The sequence below is a fragment of the Lygodium microphyllum genome, chromosome 22 (assembly GCF_053477565.2).
Source record: "Lygodium microphyllum isolate KBCC chromosome 22, Lygodium_microphyllum_v1.1.10, whole genome shotgun sequence".
NCBI classification, from domain to species: domain Eukaryota; kingdom Viridiplantae; phylum Streptophyta; class Polypodiopsida; order Schizaeales; family Lygodiaceae; genus Lygodium; species Lygodium microphyllum.
In genome coordinates, this window is record NC_141156.1 from 41,295,335 (window position 1) to 41,316,920 (window position 21,586).

Below are 21,586 nucleotides of genomic sequence, written 5' to 3' on the forward strand. Positions count from 1 at the left end.
CATGGGGGGAGATTGTACCCAATTGGTCTTTTGCTTCATGTCATGCAAGTCTTCTCTTTTGTTTTTTTATGCAAAAGTAGAGTTCTTTTGTTCTTGGGGACCTTCCGGCGCTCGTTACGCATGCATATAACATCCGATCTGTGCACCAATTAGGTTCTAAGATAGATTAGCTTGGACTCATAAACACAATCTTGTGTAGGACAAGGACAATGACAAAGATACTACGTGAAAGTACCAAGCATCATGATATTGTATTCATCATTGTGAAAGTGATAGTTAAGTACAATGCTTTATAGAAGTTCAGTTGTTCCATTCTTCTCATTGTGCATATGAGATTCAAGATAGCTCTTCCTGGAGCATAGATCATTTGTCATTTCTCAACATTACCAATGAAAGGTAATAGTACACCCTTGAATTCCTTTATTTTGTTGAGAAAAAAAGAAGCAACACGATACTCGAGGTGAGTGAGGCATAGTTTCATGAGCTTCCCAATGATGCGAATTCTATGAATTTCGACTAGCGGCCTGGCTTGCCAGCTAGTGTATAAAGTAGAAGATATAGAATATATAAGATTTTACAAATTTTGTTATATCGCCCATACGTATTTTTAACATACTTCTAAGGTCAAGCTGCTTTTGTTTGTAATGCATTTTCTTTTAACATACCAGGACCCCTATACGGACGAGGCACATACCATGAGCCGTCTCCGGGATGTAGCTCCTCACTCAGGTCAAGAATCTAACGCACCCCTGCTGGCATAACCAGCTCGCCTCACGGGGGGTCCAAAACAGACCAACCAGCATGGGATTCACGAAGCTGCCCCGTGTCGACGGCGCGGTCCAGCAGGCGGCGTCACCGCATCTGTTCGTGGCTAACTGCGGGCCTGCGCTGGGGCTGGAGCTGTCCGTCATCCAGTGCTTCTTCCAGCAATTCGGCCGATTGGCGAGCCCCGTGCAGCACGCTGACGGCACTGGATGCCGCGTCATCGTGAGCTTCTGCGACCCGGCGGATGCGCAGGCCGCACGCGACTCCCTCCATGGCCGCCCCTGTCCTCCTCTCGGAAACCGTGTCCTGCACGTTGGCTACTCGCACCTTGCCCCTCCCCGCCCCAAGGTACTCCCCCATCCTTCTTTTCCTGTTTTGCTTTGATGAGGCTGCTTCTTTGTTGTCTACGCTCGCTCCGGTTGTCCATCAACATTTGTATAGCTTGTTTCTCAGATCAAAGATTCACCGCCTGTTTTCACGGACGCTTCTGACATAAGCATACCAGGCCTCTTTCTTCTCAAAGATTTTGTTAGCGAGGATCAAGAACAGGTTGGCTGTCAACCAGCACAGAGTCTTGGCATTCCTTTATATTGATTGTATGCCTTCGTTTGTACATGCTTCAAGCACACTTTGTATATAAAAAAGTGTTTAGGGGCTTCTTGCAGCTGTAGATGAAAGGCCGTGGCAGATTCTTGCTAAGCGGAGAGTGCAACACTATGGTTATGAATTTCATTACAAGGTAATGCGGTAAAGGCCACTATGAGGTGACGGTGAAGTACGTGGTGATCAATGACCTCGTTATTTAGTGGTTTTTAGTGTTGATCCCCACTTTTGCAGACTAGAAATGTGGACCATAGGCAAAAGTTGGGAGAACTGCCGGTTTTTGTTTCTACAATAGTTGAGAAGATTTCACAGCTTTCAGAAATAGCGAATTCTGCTGAAATAGCTGTTCCATTAGATCAGCTCACTGTAAGTCTAACTATGAGACAGTTAATGCCATTTTTGTGCTATCACCTCCAGTTACTCATTCCTCGTTGTTTCTACAGGTCAATGACTATCCTCCTGGAGTGGGACTATCTCCACATATTGATACTCACTCTGCATTCGTTGGGGCTATCATCTCTCTTTCTTTGAATGGCCCTTGTGTCATGGAGTTTAGAAAATATGAAGCAGAGTTTGGGATGCGTCTGCATGAGGATGGCAATGAGTTGTCACTTGTGAAAGAGACAAGGATGAGCATGAAAAACCAGCATGATGGAATCTTGAATGACAAGAAAAGAAGGCTGCCGATTGAATGCAGGTCTGTTTTTCTTCCTGAGAGGTCTTTATTGGTGTTGCTTGACGAGGCACGGTATCGATGGCACCATTACATACCGCACCACAAGGTGATCTTTTTCAGAATGGAATTTTTTTTGCTTGAACGTTTACTTAGTGCCAACTTTTTAAGTACAAGCTGTTAGAAGCCTCATAACAAGTTAAGAATAATTTATGTTTATTTGTTGATTGTTGTAATTAAATGCTTGATTATGAAATTACCACTCTATTTGAGAAGGACGGTTGGTTTCATGGTTTCATTGTTGGGATATCACTCAATCCTTTGATTTGGTGGGCCAAAGGTACCTGATTGTAAGCCAAAGCTTTGTGCTAGTGTTGACTTTTGCTCTCAGCTAAAAAAATATAGCAATATGTTTTCATACAATGAGATAGAATCAAGCAATGATGACGCCTTTTAATATGGAACTCAGATGGGAAAGAAGGAAATGCAATGCTTGATTTTGGACAAAGCTCAAACCATGGACAACAAGCTGAAAATGTTGTTGTTGGACAAGATGAAAAGCCTGGAGGGCATAATGAGGCTGATGACTAGCAAAGTGAAGAGGAATTTGATGACCAATTCAAGATTCTGATGAGGACAACATCAAATCTCTTTACTGAATTAGCAAAGGATTCTTAGTTTACTTGATTTTTGAATACTATGAAGAAGGACAATGAAGGCAAGAAGAATAAGTTATTTTCCACACCCTCGAGACAACGAGGTGCATCGAAGGGAATGTCAAAGTCTTCACTTGATTCTCCCAAAATTCTAATGAAGCAAAATAGTTGGATATTTTGAGATGCTATATTTTAGACCACAAGGCACAATGAGAGTAGTATTTGCCATTGGTTGAGTTTGCTTGCAATAACACAATGCATAGTTCTACTGGTAAAGTTCCATTTGAGGTGGTTAAGGGTGGCAAGAAGGTACTTCACTCACATTTCTCTCATGCTCGCAATTTGATGCCCTCACTAAAATTGTTTAGTCATAAATGTAAGGGCTCTCATTGTATTCAGCCTTCTGTTTCAAATTAGTTTGTTTCTTCGCCTTCGATGTGTTCATTCTTCTCTCTATTTCTTGCTTCGACATTCTGCACTCAAAAGATATCGCTCTAGCACCATGTGAACAGACAAAGAAAACACAACTCTCTTCATTGAAATATACAATAGATGGTGCTTTTTGAATGTGATTGTGTAACTAACTATACTCTAGGACTCCTCTCATATAATACCACCCTCCACGTGTGTGTGTAATATGATTGTGAAGTTAGAATAGTTGAGAAATATGAGTTATGGATGTATTCGATGGGTTTCTAGCAATAGTTTTGGACTGTCTTTTAGATTTATGTCATGTATATGCTGGATGGAAAATTTCAGTAAGGTTTAGGGCATGTGGTATGGTTAGACAATCATGGCCAATGTTGTGATTTTGATATCTTATGGAATTTCTAATGCAGTTTACTTTTCCTTTGGTACCATGTAGTGCAATCGAGGATGATTGCAGGATTTCAAGGGGGAGGTCTGTCTGCCATGGGGATATGAAATTTTGAGATACTTTGATCTTGCCGATAACATTTGATTAAGTTATTAATCAAATGTGCAAGGTTGTTTAGTACATGTTTTGCATATGATAGTTATTTCATGGTAATAGGCCAAGGATCCCAAGAATGCAGTGGGTGTCAAAGGCAAAAGTTGTGATAAGTTATGCCAATTGGGTGTTGGTGATGGTCAGTTAGTGTGAGTTTTGACCCTAGGATAGTTATTTGGCCAGTAGGTATCAATGGTGACACTATGGACTAGCATTACTTGGGTCAAGAGAGGTTGAAGACCACTCTAGGTTGCAAATGGCCTAGCCAATTTAATTATGGATAGACACATTTAATTTTGGGTAGGTCTAGAAGGGTTATCACTTGGCAAAAATGCCTGCTGTTGTTTAGAATTTAGACTTGTTCTCAGCTATAGGAGGTAGTAGACAATAGCGAGGAAGTTAGCATTAGCAGGTGATATCAATTTTGGCACTAGGAGTTGTTGGCGACAACATTTAATGCAAGTGACAGTAGATTGGATGACTCGAGGCAGTAGGCGACAACATTAAATGTTGAATGGTGCAGGCTGCTAATTGAATCTGGGGTTTTTTGTGTGAAATTTTTAATTTTTTTTTCTCTCTCTTGTATTTTCTCACCTTCTTGGTCAATTCTCAAGAGATCTTAGCATTTCTCAGCCATTTAGCGTAGATCTCAGCCACCCCCACCCCACCGCACCCCCCAACGACGACGCCCCGCACTCCACCTCGAAAAACCCCGCTCCCTCCATACCACCCCACCACGCCTCCGAAAACCCCGCTCGACCCACCCCACCTCGCGTCAGCCCCCCACGACACGGCGCACCCCCCACACCCCACCGCACCCCCCCACGACGCGGCGCATATCCCCCCCCCCCCCGCACCCCACCTCGAAAAACCCCACTCGACCCACCCAACCCCGCGTCACTCCCCCAGGACACGGCGCACCCCCCCACCCCACCGCACCCCCCCACGACGCGGCGCATATCCCCCCCCCCCCGCACCCCACCTCAAAAAACCCCGCTCGACCCACCCCACCCCGCGTCACCCCCCCACGACACGGCGCACCCCCCCACCCCACCGCCCTCACATGGTTAAGTAAACGTTGCACACGTGAGGTGTAACTGGGGTTAGAGTAAATTTACAAGCCCGGGACTTGAGGAAATCATAGGATGTTAAGGGCAAAAGTTGCTATAAGTTATGCCGCACAAGTACTTGATGGTATCTGGTGTCAGTTGTTGGCCTAGGTCATTCATTTGGCTATAAGTGTCAATTGGTGACACTAGAAAAGTGGCGTTTAATGATACCTAACGTCAATTTCATGGTCAAAGATGGCACAGAGACACTCGAGAATGGAAGTTCTCTAGCCAATTTAATTATTAGTCAGTCAGATTATTTTTCAAAGCACCAAAACAATTATTAGATTAATTTTTAGTATTTAAAGACTGAAAATTAATATTTAATTATGAAAAATGTTGAAAATACCATTTGGGAAGGGTGCCACTTGTCAAAAATGCCCATGCAAGACTGAAAAATGTCTTTAGAGGTTGGAGAGAGGCATTTTTATAAATTCAGCTTGCAAGAGAGAGGGAGGGGAGGCTGTTGGTCTGATTTGCAGCCATTGGAGGACCTTTTGAGGCAGCCAAGGGCAAGAGAAGACCAATCAACAACAGGTGACAGCATCTACAGGCTGTTGAGATGGGGCAGCAACAGTAAATGATTGATTTTCTTCAGTTCTTTGCATCTACAAGCTATTATGGTAGGGCAACAGCTGCATTTGACTGATTTTTAGTCATTCTTTGCGACAAAACTTTGAATTTTCTCTCTCTATAGCTTTCTCTCTCATCTCCTAGCCATTTCACAGCCTTGCTCTGAAGATCTCAGCATTTGGACCCTTGGAGATTGAGAAATTACAAATTTCTCTGCTGTAAACCCTAATTTACAACATAAATTAGGGCTTAGCAGCAGCCTTGGGAAGCATGCCAGAAATTGGAAGCTCCAAGACTTGGATTCAACAAGGCTGAAGGTGAATTTCAACTGAATTTAGGTGGAGGACTAGTCAGCCATTGAATTTGGGGCATTTCCATCCGCTATGAAGTGGGTGAAGGCCAATCGAGTGCCAATCAAGGGGCAAAATAGATTAAAGACTTGCTGGTCACTCTGGACAGCAAGAGGAGTTGAAATACCGAAAGGGATTGGGAGAATCCCATTGTAAATCAACTTCTTCTTCAATAAAGCTAAAGAAATATTGAAAGGGGCGCCAATTTTGGGGCCAATCGGGTGTTTATTGTCCAAGATCAGTAGGTAAATTTGTATTTTCAGATTTGCATTTATTGTTTGCTGTTGTAATTAAGTTGTAATCAGGGATTTACCACCCTATCCGAGGAGGAAGGTTAGTTTCATACTATCTATTTTTTTTTTTGTAGGTCTTTTGTTTTGTTTTCAAAATATCTATCATTAAGTGAGTGTTTTCAATAATTTTTTGGTCTATTGAGTAACTGTACCCCAAATGGAGAAGAATAAGGGGTGGCCAATACCAAGACCTTCACAAAACAAAGCTATCCCTCCACTATTTTTTGATGACAAGAGGAATAGTGAAATGTGGAGAGTATGTGGTAAAAAAGATAGGTGGAAGCAAGCTAAGCAAGCAAATCAAGCAAGGGACAGTGTCCTCGGAGATTCCCCGATCATTGTGGGCACTTAGAAGCAATATGGCCTTTTTGTTCACATATAAAGCATTTCCCAGTCAGCATTAAAGCCTTTCTTTCTTTAAATGATTTGCCAAAAGGTGGCATCTTCTGTTCTTTGCCCTGTTTAAAAGAAGGCTGAGGTTGCTATTGAAATCTTTTCTTCCAAAAAGACTTCTTTGTAAAGTTCTTTTTTGGAAATTGCTTCTTTTTCTTGCCAGCATCGTGCTTAACCTGAGAATCCTTCTTTTTAGCGCCTTTAAAGCTGTCCGCTTTTCCTTTCAAAAATGCATTTGCCACACCAACATTTTCAATTATTTGTATCATGTTTATAACCCTAGTCTTGGTACAATAATCCTTGATGGCTTCGGGCAAACCGCAATAGTACTTTTTAATTTGTTCTGACAGGGGCACTGTCCTATAAGAACTCACCGGCAAAAGTGCTTCCCAAAATTTCTTATTGTACTCTAAATCCGCACAATTTGTCGCGTCCAAATTATGCCATGCAGTCATGACATCTACTTCAAACATGTTAGTTAACCATGAGGCTGGAAACAACTGTTTGAAATGGACTCAAGTGGCAGGTGCATATCCTTGCATTAACAATATGTTTCACCATTGCAAAGCATTACCTTTCAAAAAAGTTGCAGCCTTCCGCACCTTAGAAGTCTTAATAAATTTCCCTCCAGTGTAAGCTGCATCAAACTGTTATATAAATCTCAAAGCTTTCAGCTTATCTTGCATACCATTGAAGGTTTTCAACTTTAATGCCTGACCACCCTCTTTATAGTCTTTAGGCTTTGCACTTAGACTTTGCACTTTTTGGTGTCAGGTTGTCATAGATAGGTGGTTGTAAAAAGGGGAGTCCCTTAGGCACATTATCAACATTCATTTCACTTGTCTTAGCTGCCATATGGCCACTAGGCTGAAAGAATCCAACCGCTGCATTTTGTACTCCAGGCATCTAATAAGGACTCTGCAAAGTCTGATAACTGGGCTGTAGACCAATATTAGCATAAAGTGGGTTCACTGCCTCAATAGACATCATTCTTGGTGGCCCTCTAGGCAAGTAGCCCTGATAACCAGTGGGTAATTAATGTTAGAGTGCAGCGATGCGGAAGCGTGGGACCAAGACTGAGAGAGAGAGTGAACACAAAGAGAAGATAGAGAGAGAAAGAGACAGTGGAAGATGAAGATCTGCTGTATAAGGTGTGCTGTATACAAAGATATGCAGATATATACACGGGCGAAGTGCGCGGGACTGCGTGTCTCCACCTCGACGATGCAACCTGCTGTCCACCTCGAAGTACGCTGCAGTCTGCACGAATCTCCAGCCTGAAATCTGCAAACAGAAGTGTGGAACAATGTGCAGAACGTCGGCTATAAATAGCCTGAAATAATGCGAAAAATATGACAGGTCGGCTGCATTTAATGCAGCCGACTAGTACAGTCCGACTGGTACAGTCTGACCAAACTGCCACGTGGCAGCTGGCGTGGCACGGCCAGGGGATGGCAATCGCTAACACCCCCTCTCAGAGCCTGGACGGGGCAAAAGCCTGAGGGATCTGGCATGTCTCCGAAGTAGAGCTCGGGGAAGCGCCTTCATAAACAAATCTGCAAGATTGTCCTCCGTCTTGCAGTACTCCACAGCTATGGTCTCATCCGGAAGCTTCTCCCTGATGAAGTGGTACTGGATCTCTATGTGCTTCGTCCGGGCATGGAAAACAGGATTCCGTGCCAAGGCAATGTAACTCTCATTGTCGCATCGCAGAAAAGTAGGACGAGTCTGGGGGCAGCCAAGCTCCTCCAACAATCTCCGAAGCCACACAGCCTCACATGTGGTGGAAGACGCGGCCCGATACTCCGCCTCAGTAGACGAAAGGGCTACTGTGGGCTGCTTCTTGCTACTCCATGAGATAACACCTGTACTCAAGGTAAAACAGTAGCCTGTAGTAGACCACTTGTGGTCCACATCGCCAGCCCAATCCGAGTCGCTCCAACCTGCAAGTACAAGATCTGAACCACCTGTGCCTGCTGGATAATGAATCCCTAAGTCAGAGGTCCCCCTCAAATACCGAAGTATCCTCTGAGCAGCCTGCCAATGCACCGTCTGAGGTTCAGTCATGAACCCCGCCAAGAGACCTACAGCAAAACAAAGATCAACACGAGTGTTGAGGAGCCAAATCAATGATCCAATCAACTGAGGGTAGCGGGAAGCATCCGCCAAGGGAGAATCTGAATGTGAAGTGGCCTTCTAGTTTGGATCCATAGGAGTAGAAATGGTCCGACAATCCTCCATCGCAAAAGAAACCAATAGCTCTTGTACATATCTCTGTTGAGAGATGAAAATCCCCCTTTGAGACTGATAGATCTCATGGCCCAAGAAGAAGTGGAGTAGACCCAAGTCCGTCATCTCGAACGTCTGATGTAAAGCTGTCTTCATCTCTTTGACCTTCTGTGTATGATCACCTGTGACAATCAAATCATCAACATACAACACAAAAAGCATACAACCAGCCTCGGAAGTGTGTACATAAAGCTGTGGATCGGCCTTGGAACGCCGATATCCCAACTATGACTGAAGGAACGAGTCAATCTTCTTGTTCCATGCACGTGGAGCCTGCTTGAGGCCATACAAGGCCTTCTTTAACCTGTAGACTTGCCCATCTGAAGATCCAAAGCCAGGAGGCTGTTCTACATAGATCTCCTCCTTCAAATCACCATTGAGGAATGTTGACTTTACATCCAACTGGTAGACAGGTCATCTTCTATGGCCAGCCAAGGCAAGAACAGCTCGAATAGTCGCCATACGAGCAGTGGGGGCAGAAGTATCATGACAGTCAATCCCGGGGTGCTGTGTAAAACCTTTAGCAACTAGGCGAGCCTCGTGCTTGTCCAAAGAACCATCGCTAAGGTACTTGGTCTTGAAGACCCATTTGACGCTAATCACCTTTCTTATGAGAGGGGCGAGGCACGAGGTACCAAGTGCCATTCCTCTCAATAGCCTCCAACTCGGCTTCCATAGCTTTTTTCCATGGTGCGGACTGTAAAGCCTCCTTTACGGAGGTGGGCTCTCGATCCTGCATAACACGGGTCATCAAACAATAGTTAGAGCAAACAACCTCCGTAGAATGTGCCTGGTGCCTTGGTGACCGCCGCGGACCATCCTGCGGTTCCCACTTCTCAGGGACCCCCTCGATCCTTGAATCTCGGAGTGTGTCACGGGCCCAACGAGGAGGAGGTCGGACCTCTCCTCGTCGCTCTCCATCAGCTGAAGACTCTGGGATATCCACCGGTGGTAACTTCTCGGGGGTGACCGGTGGAACAGTAGACTCTGTATCGGAAACAGAATCGGAATCAAAAGGCGCGGGCTCCAAAGGAACTATCTCAGGAGCCCAACTCTCCCTTAGATATCCAAGAACGGGATGCTCCTCACCCGCTGCTATGGCCGGAACCTCTACGAACCGCACATCTCGACTGGTGTACACATCCCGCTTGACGGGATCATACAAGCGATAGCCTTGAGACTGAGAGCTGTAGCCAACGAACACCTGTCTTCGGGAAGCCGCTTCAAATTTATCACGATGAGTCTTGGGAATGTAAACATAGGCATCACACCCAAAAACCCTAAAATAAGAAACATCGGGCTTAGACCCAAAGTAAGCCTCAAAAGGTGTCATTCCATCAATGGCTGAAGTGGGGGATCGGTTAAGGATGTGAACTGCAGTAGCCATAGCCTCGGCCCACAGAAAATGAGGTATCTGTCGGTGCTCCATCATGGTGCGTGCCATCTCGGTCACACTTCGGTTCTTCCGTTCAAGAATGCTATTTTCTTGAGGAGTGTTGGTGTTAGCAAACTCTTGGTGAATGCCTTTGTCTGTACAAAAACGAGCAAACTCATTAGAAACAAATTCACCACCCTTGTCGGAGCGCAAGGTCTTCAATCGCCGGCCTGATCGGTTCTCCTCAAAGAGAAGCCAATCCTTGAAGTGGGAGAAAGCCTCCGACTTCAACGCCAAGAAGTAGGCCCAAGTCATCCTGCTGTAGTCATCTACGATCAACATGAAGTACGAGCTCCCTTTCAAGGACTCGTTGCGCATAGGGCCACAAAGATCCATAGATACAAGCTCCATCGGGGAAGTAGACCGCCGTAAAGCTTTGTTGGGAATCGCATCCCTATGTTGCTTCCCACGAATGCAGGAGACGCATGGCTGTTGGCTCACCACTATGTCCGGCAACCCTCGAACAAACTGTCCACGTGACGCCGTCCGAAGATAATCATAGTTGAGGTGACCAAACCGAGGATGCCATAGCTCTGACTGTGTCTGAGAGTTAAGAAGAAGAGTAGGGAGAGCGGTAGAAGACGTCAATTTGTAGATGCCGTTCTCATATCCTGATGAGAGAACCTTCCTTGACCCACGATCAAGGACTCGCACCGAATCACTGTCAAACTCCACCAAAAGTCCAAGTGAACAAATCTTATGAACCGAAAGTAGATGATACCCTAAACCTAGCACATGCAAGACCTTTGAGGTATAAGTACGACCATGTCCATCTGGAATAAGCTACATTTCACCCCGTCTTGCAATAGACACCGAAGAGCTATCTCCGATAAGAATTTGCCCACGCGAAGGTCGCAACTGGGCAACACCAACTGATGAAGGAGTCATGTGCCGGGAGGCACCATTGTCAACGATCCACTCTCGAGCCTGGGAGGCTGTCATCGCAACATCAGAAGCCTTCGGTGTAGAGTCCTCAATGACTGCTAGATGAAGAAACGCAACTAATGAGGGTGCAGGCACCGCTCCAGAATCCTTCGAGTCCTTCTTGTTGGTGTCCTTCTTGTCTTTGTCGGGGCAATCCTTCTTCCAATGGCCGGTCTTACCACAAATATGGCATGTGAATTCTTTTTCCTTGTCCTTCTTTGACTTGTTGTCCTCCTTCTTCTTCTTTTGGTCCTTCCTCTTCTTCTGAGAGGCTTGACCTATCAAAGCTTCCGACTTGGAAGCATGTTGTCCCTTCAGTTGTTCCTCTTGGTCCAAGGCCATAGGAACCAACTCTTTCCAACGAAGAGTAGACTCACGCCCCGAAGCAATAAGGGCAGAGTAAAAAGCACCAAATCGTGGCGGCAATTGGGACAAGAGTGTGATCGCCATGTCTTCAGAGGAAATCGGCTTCCCTGCATTCTGAACCTACATCTGAGGCTGTCTAAGCTTGTTGATGTGCTCCCGCAACGAAGAAGACTTGTTCACGGACAAAGTCCGCATCTGCACCTCCAAAGAAACCCTCTTCATAAGGGTCATTTGGTTATACATCTGGTCAAGCTCCAGCCATATCTCCCGAGCCACCGTCAAGTGCTCGATGTGGGCTATCACGGCTGTAGTACAAGACAGAAAAAGAAAAGAATGAATCCGGGCATTCAGTTTGTCCCAGTGAGACTGGGCCTTGGCCAACTCCGCACGAGCATCGGAAGAGAGTTTTGTGACATTAATGTGACATTAAAAGTGATATTTAATGTAACATTAAGGTCACAAATATTGAATGTGATATTAAAGTGACATTTAATGTGACATTAATGTAAATCTAGGGGAACACGCACGAGGATGACCGTCCGGGCTCTTGGGCGTCCGAACGGGGTTAAGGGGAGCCTAGAGAGTAAGAGAGTCCAAGAATAGTAGGAGTCACCAAAAGTGGACGGCTGGCAGAGGAAACGGGGAGAGAGGGGCCATCACTTATCTAGGCGAGGTTGGGAGGAGAAACGGATCACTCGTGCTCACAGAGGAGAACTATTTTTCTTCGGGCTTCATCATTTTCTTTGGGGGTCTTCTGACATTGGTATCAGAGCTTACAGGTTTAGCCGTGTGGATTCCTGGAGTTCTTCAACGAAAGGGTAGTGACGGATTTTCAGGTCCCGCTATCTATTCAGTCGACAATCGACGGGTCTCGCCGTGAAGTCGCTGGTTAAGTCAATCGACGGACCCGTAAAGCCGCTGGTCAAACGTCAGGTGACACGTCACGTAAAACTTGACGTGACGTGTATCTTTGTCATGTATCTTATCGAGGGGGCAGCCACTTTTTCACGGAACGTCGTAGGCTGAATCGTGGGCCACCGAATCTTGGTCACTCCTGTCCGTGAACGCCCCTCCATGAACACATCAACGAAACACACATTCTTCTCCTTTTCACGGGCTGAAGCTGAAGTCATTTTTATGATGCGTGTTTGATCAGTCAACTGCGTGTTCGGAATTCTTCTTTTCAGCCTCGACTGTATTTATATCACAAGTACAAGCTCAGCAGAGAGCAAATTCAGGAAAGGGGCATTGATGGCCTGCGTGATTATTAAAGAAGGGGGCTGAATACTAGTCGTTTCTGCAAAGAAGCTCCATTTCCTGCGTGACCGACTTTGTTCGGTCGATAAAATTTGTTCCTTACTCTTCGGGTTTATTTCCAAACCAGCAACAACTGCATGCCATTAAAATCAGGGAAGTACTTTACTTTGTATGCAAATTTCTTATCTTTGCTTTCCAATTCCAGTGTATTAATGGCTGAAAAAGGGAAAGAAAGAGTAATGGAAAGTTCTAGTTCTGGGGACTAACCTATGGTAGATCCCCATGAACCAGAAATACAAGAAGAACAGTGGGAAGAATTTTTTGCTACACGAGAGCAATTTGATGATCTTACTGCTCGTGTGCAAGCTCAGGGGGTTCAAATGGAATTTTTAACCCAAACACTCACTGAAATAAAATCTCAATTAACTTTATTGTTAGAAAGAGATAAAAATAAGATAGAAACCTTGGATGTCCCATCTTCATCGAAAGATTTAGATGTGACTATGCGAGATCCTAAGGAACCCTAACCCTACCATAAATTGAGGGATAATCCAGTTCTAAAGAATATGAAACCATCTCAATTTCACGGGGAGGAAAAAGATAGGAATAAAGACACAATCTTTAATTTCCTCCGAAAATGGGAAGATTTACATAAACTTAAAAATACCCCACCACATCTCCAAGCATTGGAGGCTAGTTTAACTTTGGGGCCCAAAGCCTATAAGTGGTGGCGAACTTTAAAGGAGGCAAATAAAATACTTGAAACTTGGGCTCAATTTGAATCCGTCTTTTTGAAAGAATTCCTTCCTGAAAATGAAATGGAAAGAAATTGGGAAGATTGGGATTATGTCAGACAAAAAGGAAGACCCCTGCTGACATATCTGGAGGAATATCGTGAGATAATCCTCAAATTGGAAGGAATAGATGAATTCCAAAAAACAAGAGGATTCATTAGGGGACTAGATAAAGCCTGTAAAAAGGAAGTAAAAAGGAGTTCATCTAAGATGCTGGAAGAGGCAATTAAATTTGCATTAATTCATGAAGATAGTATGCGTCCAGGTACACTCAGTAGTCTCATTGATACGGATCCCAAGTCTAAGGAATTGGAAACCTCAAAATTTGTGGGCAAATTTAAAAGGAAAATGCCATTCTTTAAGGGTAAAAAACAACCTTTTAAAAAGAAACCATATGTGAGGCCAAAGTTAAGTCCTGAAAGGGGGAAGATAAAGGAAAGGATAAGGACAAGGGCAAGGGAAAAGAAAAACAAATCCATGTAGTGCAGACCTTAGAATTAAAGGGGCATGAAAAGTACAAATCTTTAGAGGTCTTGCACATGGATGTACAACATAAGTGTTGTATGTCAACTTCTATGTGGCAGCCTACTTTTGGGCCACATGATTTACTTAGAGTACATGGATTGATAGCTGGAAAGAGGGTTAGAGTCATGATTGATGACTCTGCCACACATAATTTTATAAATTATACACTTGTCAAAAAATTGAAACTTCCCCAATAAAAGAGTGGGCATCAATATGTTGTTCGTATGATGCAAGGCCAAGATAATAAAATATGGGATACAATGGTATCCAATTTGGAAATTGAGATTCAAGGATATAAAGATAAACTTGATTTCCAAATTATGAACATGGAAAGAGCTGATATTGCTCTAGGGAGGGAGTGGCTATGGGGATTGGAACCATCCTTAAAACGTAGTTATCACCATAATACAGTGGAATTTGAAAGGGATGGTAAGACTTTTGTCATTCAAGGTGAACATGAAGTATCTGATAATCCTTTGCTGTGTTCTACTGAAGTTCAGAAGTTGATAAAGAAAGAAGTTTGTGAGGTATATATGTTATGGTCTCTTCCTGTACAGAACACTTTTACTTTCTGTAACATAAAGCAATAATTTTCTTATGTTTATGAGTTAAATGTTAATAATGAATTAAGTAGTTTGTTAGATGATTTTAAAGATGTGTTTCCTTCTGATTTACCAAGTGGCCTTCCACCAGATAGGGGTGATATAAATCACCCAATTGATATAAATAAGGATACGCACCCTATTTCAAAACCACCGTATAGGTTAAGTGAAACACAGCATCAAGAAGTTGAAAGACAAATTAAGGATTACCTGGATAAAGGATTTATTCAACCCAATAATTCACCTTGGGCTTCACCAATTTTATTGGTAAAGAAAAAAGATGGTTCTATGCGACTTTGTGTTGACTATAGAGCACTTAATAAAATAACGGTGAAGAATAAATTTCCTATGCCCAGAATGGAAGATCTTTTTGATCAATTACAAGGGGCAAAATTCTTCACAAAGATAGATTTAAGATCAGGCTATCACCAAGTAAGAATTAAGGCACAAGATGTTCCCAAGACAGCATTTCGTACTAGATACGGGCATTATGATTTTTTGGTGATGCCTTTTGGCCTCACTAATGCACCAGCTACCTTTATGAAGCTGATGAATAGTGTTTTACGGCCCTATCTAGGACATTTTGTAGTAGTCTTCTTGGATGATATCTTGATCTTTAGTATCTCAAGAGAAGAACATTTGGAACACTTACAATTAGTATTCCAACTGTTAAGAACACATTCCCTTTATGCGAAGAAAACTAAATGTGAATTCTTTGCACAAGAGGTCAAATACTTGGGGCATATTATCTCGAAAGAGGGAATCAACATGGATCCAGAAAAAGTAAGGGCAATTATTGAATGGCCACCTCCAAGGAACCTGGAAGAGCTGCAGATCTTCCTAGGTTTTATCTGGATTTTATCGTAGATTCATTCGAGATTATGCCAACATAGCTATTCCAATAACTGACCAACTTAAAGGGAAACGAAAAAGTTTTAATTGGGGAACAGACCAAAATGAAAGTTTTCAAAAACTTAAGGTAGCTATTGCTACAGCTCCAGTACTATTAATAGTGGATCCCAATAAACCATTTGTGGTTGAAGCTGATGCCAGTGATAAGGCAATAGGCGCTGTCTTATTACAAGAAGGTCGACCAGTTGCTTTTGAAAGCAAGAAATTAGACCGTGCAAAATAGAATTATTCTGTTTATGAGAGGGAGCTGTATGCAATAGTACATGCAATGAAGAAATGGAGGCACTATCTATACGGTGCCAAACTTTTGATTTTATCGGATCATGAAAGCATTAAGTGGCTTAATGATCAACCGGATTTACACGGGCGTAAAGCCAGATGGGCCGAACTCCTCCAAGAGTTCGACTATGAGATAAGATATAGAAAAGGAAAGTATAATATAGTAGCTGATGCACTCAGCAGAATGCCCATCATTAATGAATTGAGTTTTACTCAGTTCACTTCCAACTTGCTTGAATCTTTAAAAGGGAAATGCCAGGTTGATCCGGTATATTCCAATATATGGGAAGCAATAAAAAATGGGGATCCAAATGAAAGTGCTTCTACTGAGGAATGAATATCTGAGGATGTTCAACAAGGAAATGGAGCATCAGGGGTTGCTCAAACTCGATTCAAGTGGAAGAATTTTACCATTGATAATGGTTATTTACTCTACAAAGGTAGGGTATGTGTCCCGAAAGATACAGAAATAAGGCGCCAGATACTCTTTGAGTGTCATGATACCCCTAGTGCGGGACATCCAGGAGTTAATAAGACTTATAGTCTTATTAAAAGGCAGTTCTATTGTCCTGGAATGAATAAGGATGTCCTTGACTATGTGGTCAAATGTAATAAATGCCAGGTTAATAAAGCTGAAAGATTAAAAATGGGAGGACTTCTCCATCCACTAGAGATTCCTTCGGGAAAATGGGAGAGCATCTCCATGGACTTTATTGTTGCTTTACCTAGAACACAGAGGGGGCACGACTCTGTGTGGGTGATTGCGGATAGGTTAACCAAAATGGCTAGGTTTATTCCAACTTCAACTGATGTTAAAACACCAGAATTGGCTAGATTGTTCGTAGAGAACATATACCGATTGTATGGCCTTCCGGCAAATATAGTTTCTGATCGGGATAGAAAATTTGATAGCCATTTTTGGCGTGCGGTATTTAGGAAATTGGATACTAAACTTGGCATGAGTACAACGGATCATCCGCAAACAGATGGGCAAACTGAAAGGGTTAACCAAATCCTTGAAGATATGCTTAGGGCATATGTAAGTAAAAGGCAAACTAATTGGGAAGAGTATTTACCGATAGCAGAGTTTGCATATAACAGTGCCAAGCACTCTTCCACTGGATATAGTCCATTTATGTTAATGTATGGGTTTCAGCCCAGAGCTCCTTTTGCAGTAGGACTGCATAAGGAAAAGGTTCAGGCAGCTAAAGACTTTTTGGAGGATATGAATAGTATGTTAAAATTTGCTCAAGAAAATATTAAAAAAGCTTAAAATCGAGCTAGAGCATATGCAGATCCTCACCGAAGAGACATCTCCTTTGAAGAAGGATAATTGGTCTATCTTAAGGTGCCTGAACAAACTAAAACTATGAAAAAGGGACAATGTCCAAAGCTTTTACCAAGGTATTGTGGTCCTTTCATAATACTTAAAAAGGTGGGAGTATTGGCTTACAAGCTCCAACTACCTGCTGGTAGTAAAATACATCCAGTTTTTCATGTAAGTAAATTAAGAAAGAAGCTGGGTGATTTGGATAATTTAATCTTAAATGATGACATTGAGGAGCTATTCAATGACCAATCTAATCCACATGAACCAGAAAGAATATTAAATGTTCGTAATAGACGAACGAGGAATACTATTTATCAAGAATGTTTGGTTAAGTGGAAAGATTGTTCAGAAGAAAGCTCAACATGGGAGCGAGTAAGTACTTTAAAGAAAAGGTTTCCCGATTTACAGTTAGACATTGTTTTCGAGGACGAAACCGATTCTTAAGGGGAAGGAAATGTGACATTAAAAGTGATATTTAATGTAACGTTAAGGTCACAAATATTAAATGTGACATTAAAGTGACATTAAGGTAAATCTAGGGGAACACGCACGAGGATGACCGTCCGGGCTCTTGGGCGCCCGAACGGGGTTAAGGGAAGCCTAGAGAGTAAGAGAGTCCAAGAATAGTAGGACTCACCAAAAGTGGACGGCTGGCAGAGGAAACGGGGAGAGAGGGGCTAGCACTTATCTAGGCGAGGTTGGGAGCAGAAACGGATCACTCGTGCTCACAGAGGAGAACTATTTTTCTTCGGGCTTCATCGTTTTCTTTGGGGGTCTTCTGACAAGTTTGGACTCATCTCTCACCGAGGGCCGGTCAATCTCTTCCTGTACAAGCTCCGCCAAATCGTAAGACTCAAGGATGGCCAACATCATCACGCGCTAGATGCGGTAATTGTCGCCATCGAGCTTTTGATCTGAGGGAAGAGCTGGTAAGACAGGCACCTTTTGATCCATGATCATCTGGAACTCCAAGTCGATCTCTATAGACATCTTCACTTGTAATGCCTGCAAAAACGCAAAAACAGCCCCCCCTAACTGAGAAAACGCAGCCTGCTAGGGCTCTTTCTTCTGTCCCCCGAACCTTCTTCACCCGCCGGAGGCGATGAAAAAGTAAAACTTGCACTTGAAAGCTGAAAACACAGCCTTCCTCCTCTTCAAACAGCAGCAAACAGCAGCAAATCCACCAACTGGACTCCTTTCCCGCGTGTCCATGCTCGCTTCAGCCTTGTTCCGATGCGCAGCCCTCCCGCTCGCCCTCGAACGTTGGAAACGCAGCCTTGTGTCGCGATGGAATTTCCTCTTCAGGTAGGTTCTTCACTCAGTCAGCCCTTCTTCATTGCTCTGATACCATGTCAGAGTGCAGCGATGCGGAAGCGTGGGACCAAGACTGAGAGAGAGAGTGAACACAGAGAGAAGATAGAGAGAGAGAGAGACAGTGGAAGATGAAGATCTGCTGTATAAGGTGTGCTGTATACAAAGATATGCAGATATATACACGGGCGCAGTGCGCGGGACTGCATGTCTCCACCTCGACGATGCAACTTGCTGTCCACCTCGAAGTACGCTGAAGTCTGCACGAATCTCCAGCCTGAAATCTGCAAACAGAAGTGTGGAATAATCTGCAGAACGTCGGTTATAAATAGCCTGAAATAATGCGAAAAATATGACAGGTCGGCTGCATTAAATGCAGCTGACTAGTACAGGCCGACTGGTACAGTCCGATCAGACTGCCACGTGGCAGCTAACGTGGCACGGCCAGGGGATACAATTGCTAACAATCAAGCCATTGCTTGAAAAACTGACCCACCACCAAAGTAACTAGGATAAGTAGCAAACTGAGGAGGAATAGTTTGCTGTGCCACTTGTGCATAATTGCCTTGACCATTCACTCCCTGATCTTGTGCTTGTGCTTCTTGTTTCACTGGACCTGTCTCCATGTTTGGTATCTTTTCCACATGCTCACGCACATTAGAGGTTTGTCTTTTTGAGCGCTCCATGGCATACCGAGAAGTTGTGCCATAAACAAGTCCTCCTGTTCTTGCTCCTCATCTTGTGGTTCAATCTCGGTTCTAGAAGGTGCTGATAGCTATGCACCGGTACTCTCTCTTTGGTGTCTATGAGGAGTAGAAGAACTCTCTTCTTCATAGGGGAGTTTTCCTTTGCCTTTGTCCATGTCTGCCATCTCTCTAGTCCTGTAATCTTTGTTAAACCTATGTGTATGGCCTTTTCACCCAAAACTATCCGTGCTTAAATTTTTACAGCAAAGAATTCAAATCCTAGGGATAGAGCCATGGAACCGGTCTATGACTCACATAAAACGGTAGTTCCTTCAATTAACACTTGGTCTTTTCACACACACACACACACACACACACACACACACACACACACAAACAGAGACCTCACTCCCTCGCTCAACACTAGATTGGCCCCGAAGACCGGCGCCCCTCGGTATTTCTTTATCAATTAAAAGATGAAAAGTTAAAAAAATGAAATGTTCCAAAATACATAACATGTGAATAGTTGGTTTTCATCTTTTCTGAGTAAATCCTAGCCGCATAAGGACAATACAACATGACCAAAACAACATCCCTTTTAGAAAAGCATTTTTTGTGACCATAACTCAATAATTCATATGCAGAATTGCAATCTACAGAACTCTGTATTTACTGTTTTTACTGTCCAACATATCCAGAATAACATCCCTTTTAGGAAAGCATTTTTAGTGACCATAACTCAATGATTGCAACCATAACTCAATTTTAGGGATGGTGACCCTTGCATTCCTCAAGTTGTTTTGAGCAACTTTTATCATTGCAACCACATCAAAAAGTGTAACGTGGCTCAATTACGGTGACTTTTATTGCGTCACCATTCTCACATGTGCATCTTTTGTCCGAGCCAGGCTCATTGTCCTGCACCATCTCTACTGGCTAAGCACACAGTCCCAAACCACTAGCATTTTATTCTTCAGTGGCCATTCAATATGAAACTGGTCCTAAGGCTTAGAACCATTAGTCCAATTTGTCTCAATGGCTGCCTCTTCTGGCCATGCAAAGATTCCGGCTTAATCCAAGAGAACTCTGGGGGTAAAAAGCAACAGCAACTAAAGAAAAGAAAAATAAAATAGTTATATAAGTAAAGAAGGAAAGCAATTGCAAAAAGTATCACCACCTGGTGAGAGGCTACTTGCTATCCCAAAGAGTGTCTAGCAGCCAGTGAGAGAGTCTTTTAGGTTGCTGAATTTCAGCCCTTGTATGCTCCAACTGATCAAGAATAGGGGGCTGCTCTTTGCACAAGGTATCATGATGCTGATGTGGCTGTAAATCAGACTGAATAAACTGTTGTAATGTGTTTGTAGGTGGTGGAAATGAAAGCTGAGAATAAGAATCAGTCATGGAACCATTATGGAAAAGTGGTAGTAGGTTGTCAAAGATATATGGAGCATCAGTAATAGGCTGTTTTTAATAGTAAAGCAAGTGATGAGAAGCATTTTCAGCGAAGATAACATCTCGGTTGACAGTGACTTTGCTTGTACAGGGTTGATAAAGGTGGTACCCTTTACTTTCAACACTATATCCAATAAATATGTAGCGAACAGCCTCATTACCCATCTTATGCATTTTCTAAGAAGGCACATGAGCATATGCCAATGATCCAAAAATCCTCATATGGGAGAAAGAAAGCTTGTAGCCAGTGTATGCCTCATAAGGAGGGATGGTGCGTAAAGCTCTCATGGAATACCTATTTAAAATGTAAGGAGTACAAAGAATAGCATCAAACCAAAAAGAATTAGGCAAATTCTCTCTCTTCAACATGCATCTTGCTATCTCTATGAGTGATAGTTTGAAAATTGTTTGGAAAGATATTGTCACAGAGACGTGAAACTTTAAGATGCTTAATCTTGTCGATAACATTTGATTCAGTTATTAATCAAATGTGTAATGTGGTTTAGCACATGTGATACACATGGTAGTTATTTCATGGTAATAGGCCAAGGATTCCAAGAATGCACTAGATGTCAAAGGCAAAAGATGTGATAAGTTATGCTAGCTAGGTTTTGGGGGTCACTTCGTGTCAATTTTGACCCTAGGAGAGTTGTTTGGGCAATAAGTGTCAGTGATGACGCTAGGGACTAGGACTAACTAATTAATTAATGCCAATCTAGGAGTCAAGAGAGGTTGGGGACTACTCCAGGTTACAAATGGCCTAGCCAATTTTTTAATGGATGGGCACATTTAATTTTTAGTGGGGTTAGAAGGGCTTTAATTAATTTTCAAGATTATTTAATTCTAAAAAGTAATTAAATGGTTGGATAATACTGAAAAATGGGCTTAGAAGCTTGCCGCTTGGTAAAAATGCCCATGCAAACTAAGAAAACGTTTTTGGGGGCTTGGTCTTGGCTATTCAATTAGTTTATAGCTTGGAAAGAGAAAGAGGGAGTTGTTGATCCATTTTCCGATCAGAGAATAGCAATTTGCTGTAGAA

General features: G+C 43.1%; 1 protein-coding gene across 11 annotated transcripts in view; it reads left to right on the forward strand.

Annotated features, from left to right (window-relative positions):
* Positions 1 to 652: 652 nt before the first annotated feature.
* Positions 653 to 21,586, forward strand: part of TRM9 (RNA-binding (RRM/RBD/RNP motifs) family protein) — a 39,432-nt gene continuing 18,498 nt past the window's right edge. For 6 of the 11 annotated variants that reach the window (XR_015687827.1, XR_015687825.1, XR_015687826.1 and 3 more), the window contains exons 1-5: positions 653 to 1,113; positions 1,207 to 1,314; positions 1,418 to 1,504; positions 1,603 to 1,734; positions 1,812 to 2,150. Coding sequence is in view for 3 of the 11 variants with exons in the window: in XM_087662388.1 (XP_087518514.1) it covers positions 802 to 1,113; positions 1,207 to 1,314; positions 1,418 to 1,504; positions 1,603 to 1,734; positions 1,812 to 2,150 (978 nt within the window). In the remaining 8 variants the exon portion in view is untranslated. The remainder of the gene's footprint in view (positions 1,114 to 1,206; positions 1,315 to 1,417; positions 1,505 to 1,602; positions 1,735 to 1,811; positions 2,151 to 21,586) is intronic. The other 5 variants (XR_015687828.1, XR_015687829.1, XM_087662390.1 and 2 more) reach the window with 3 other exon arrangements.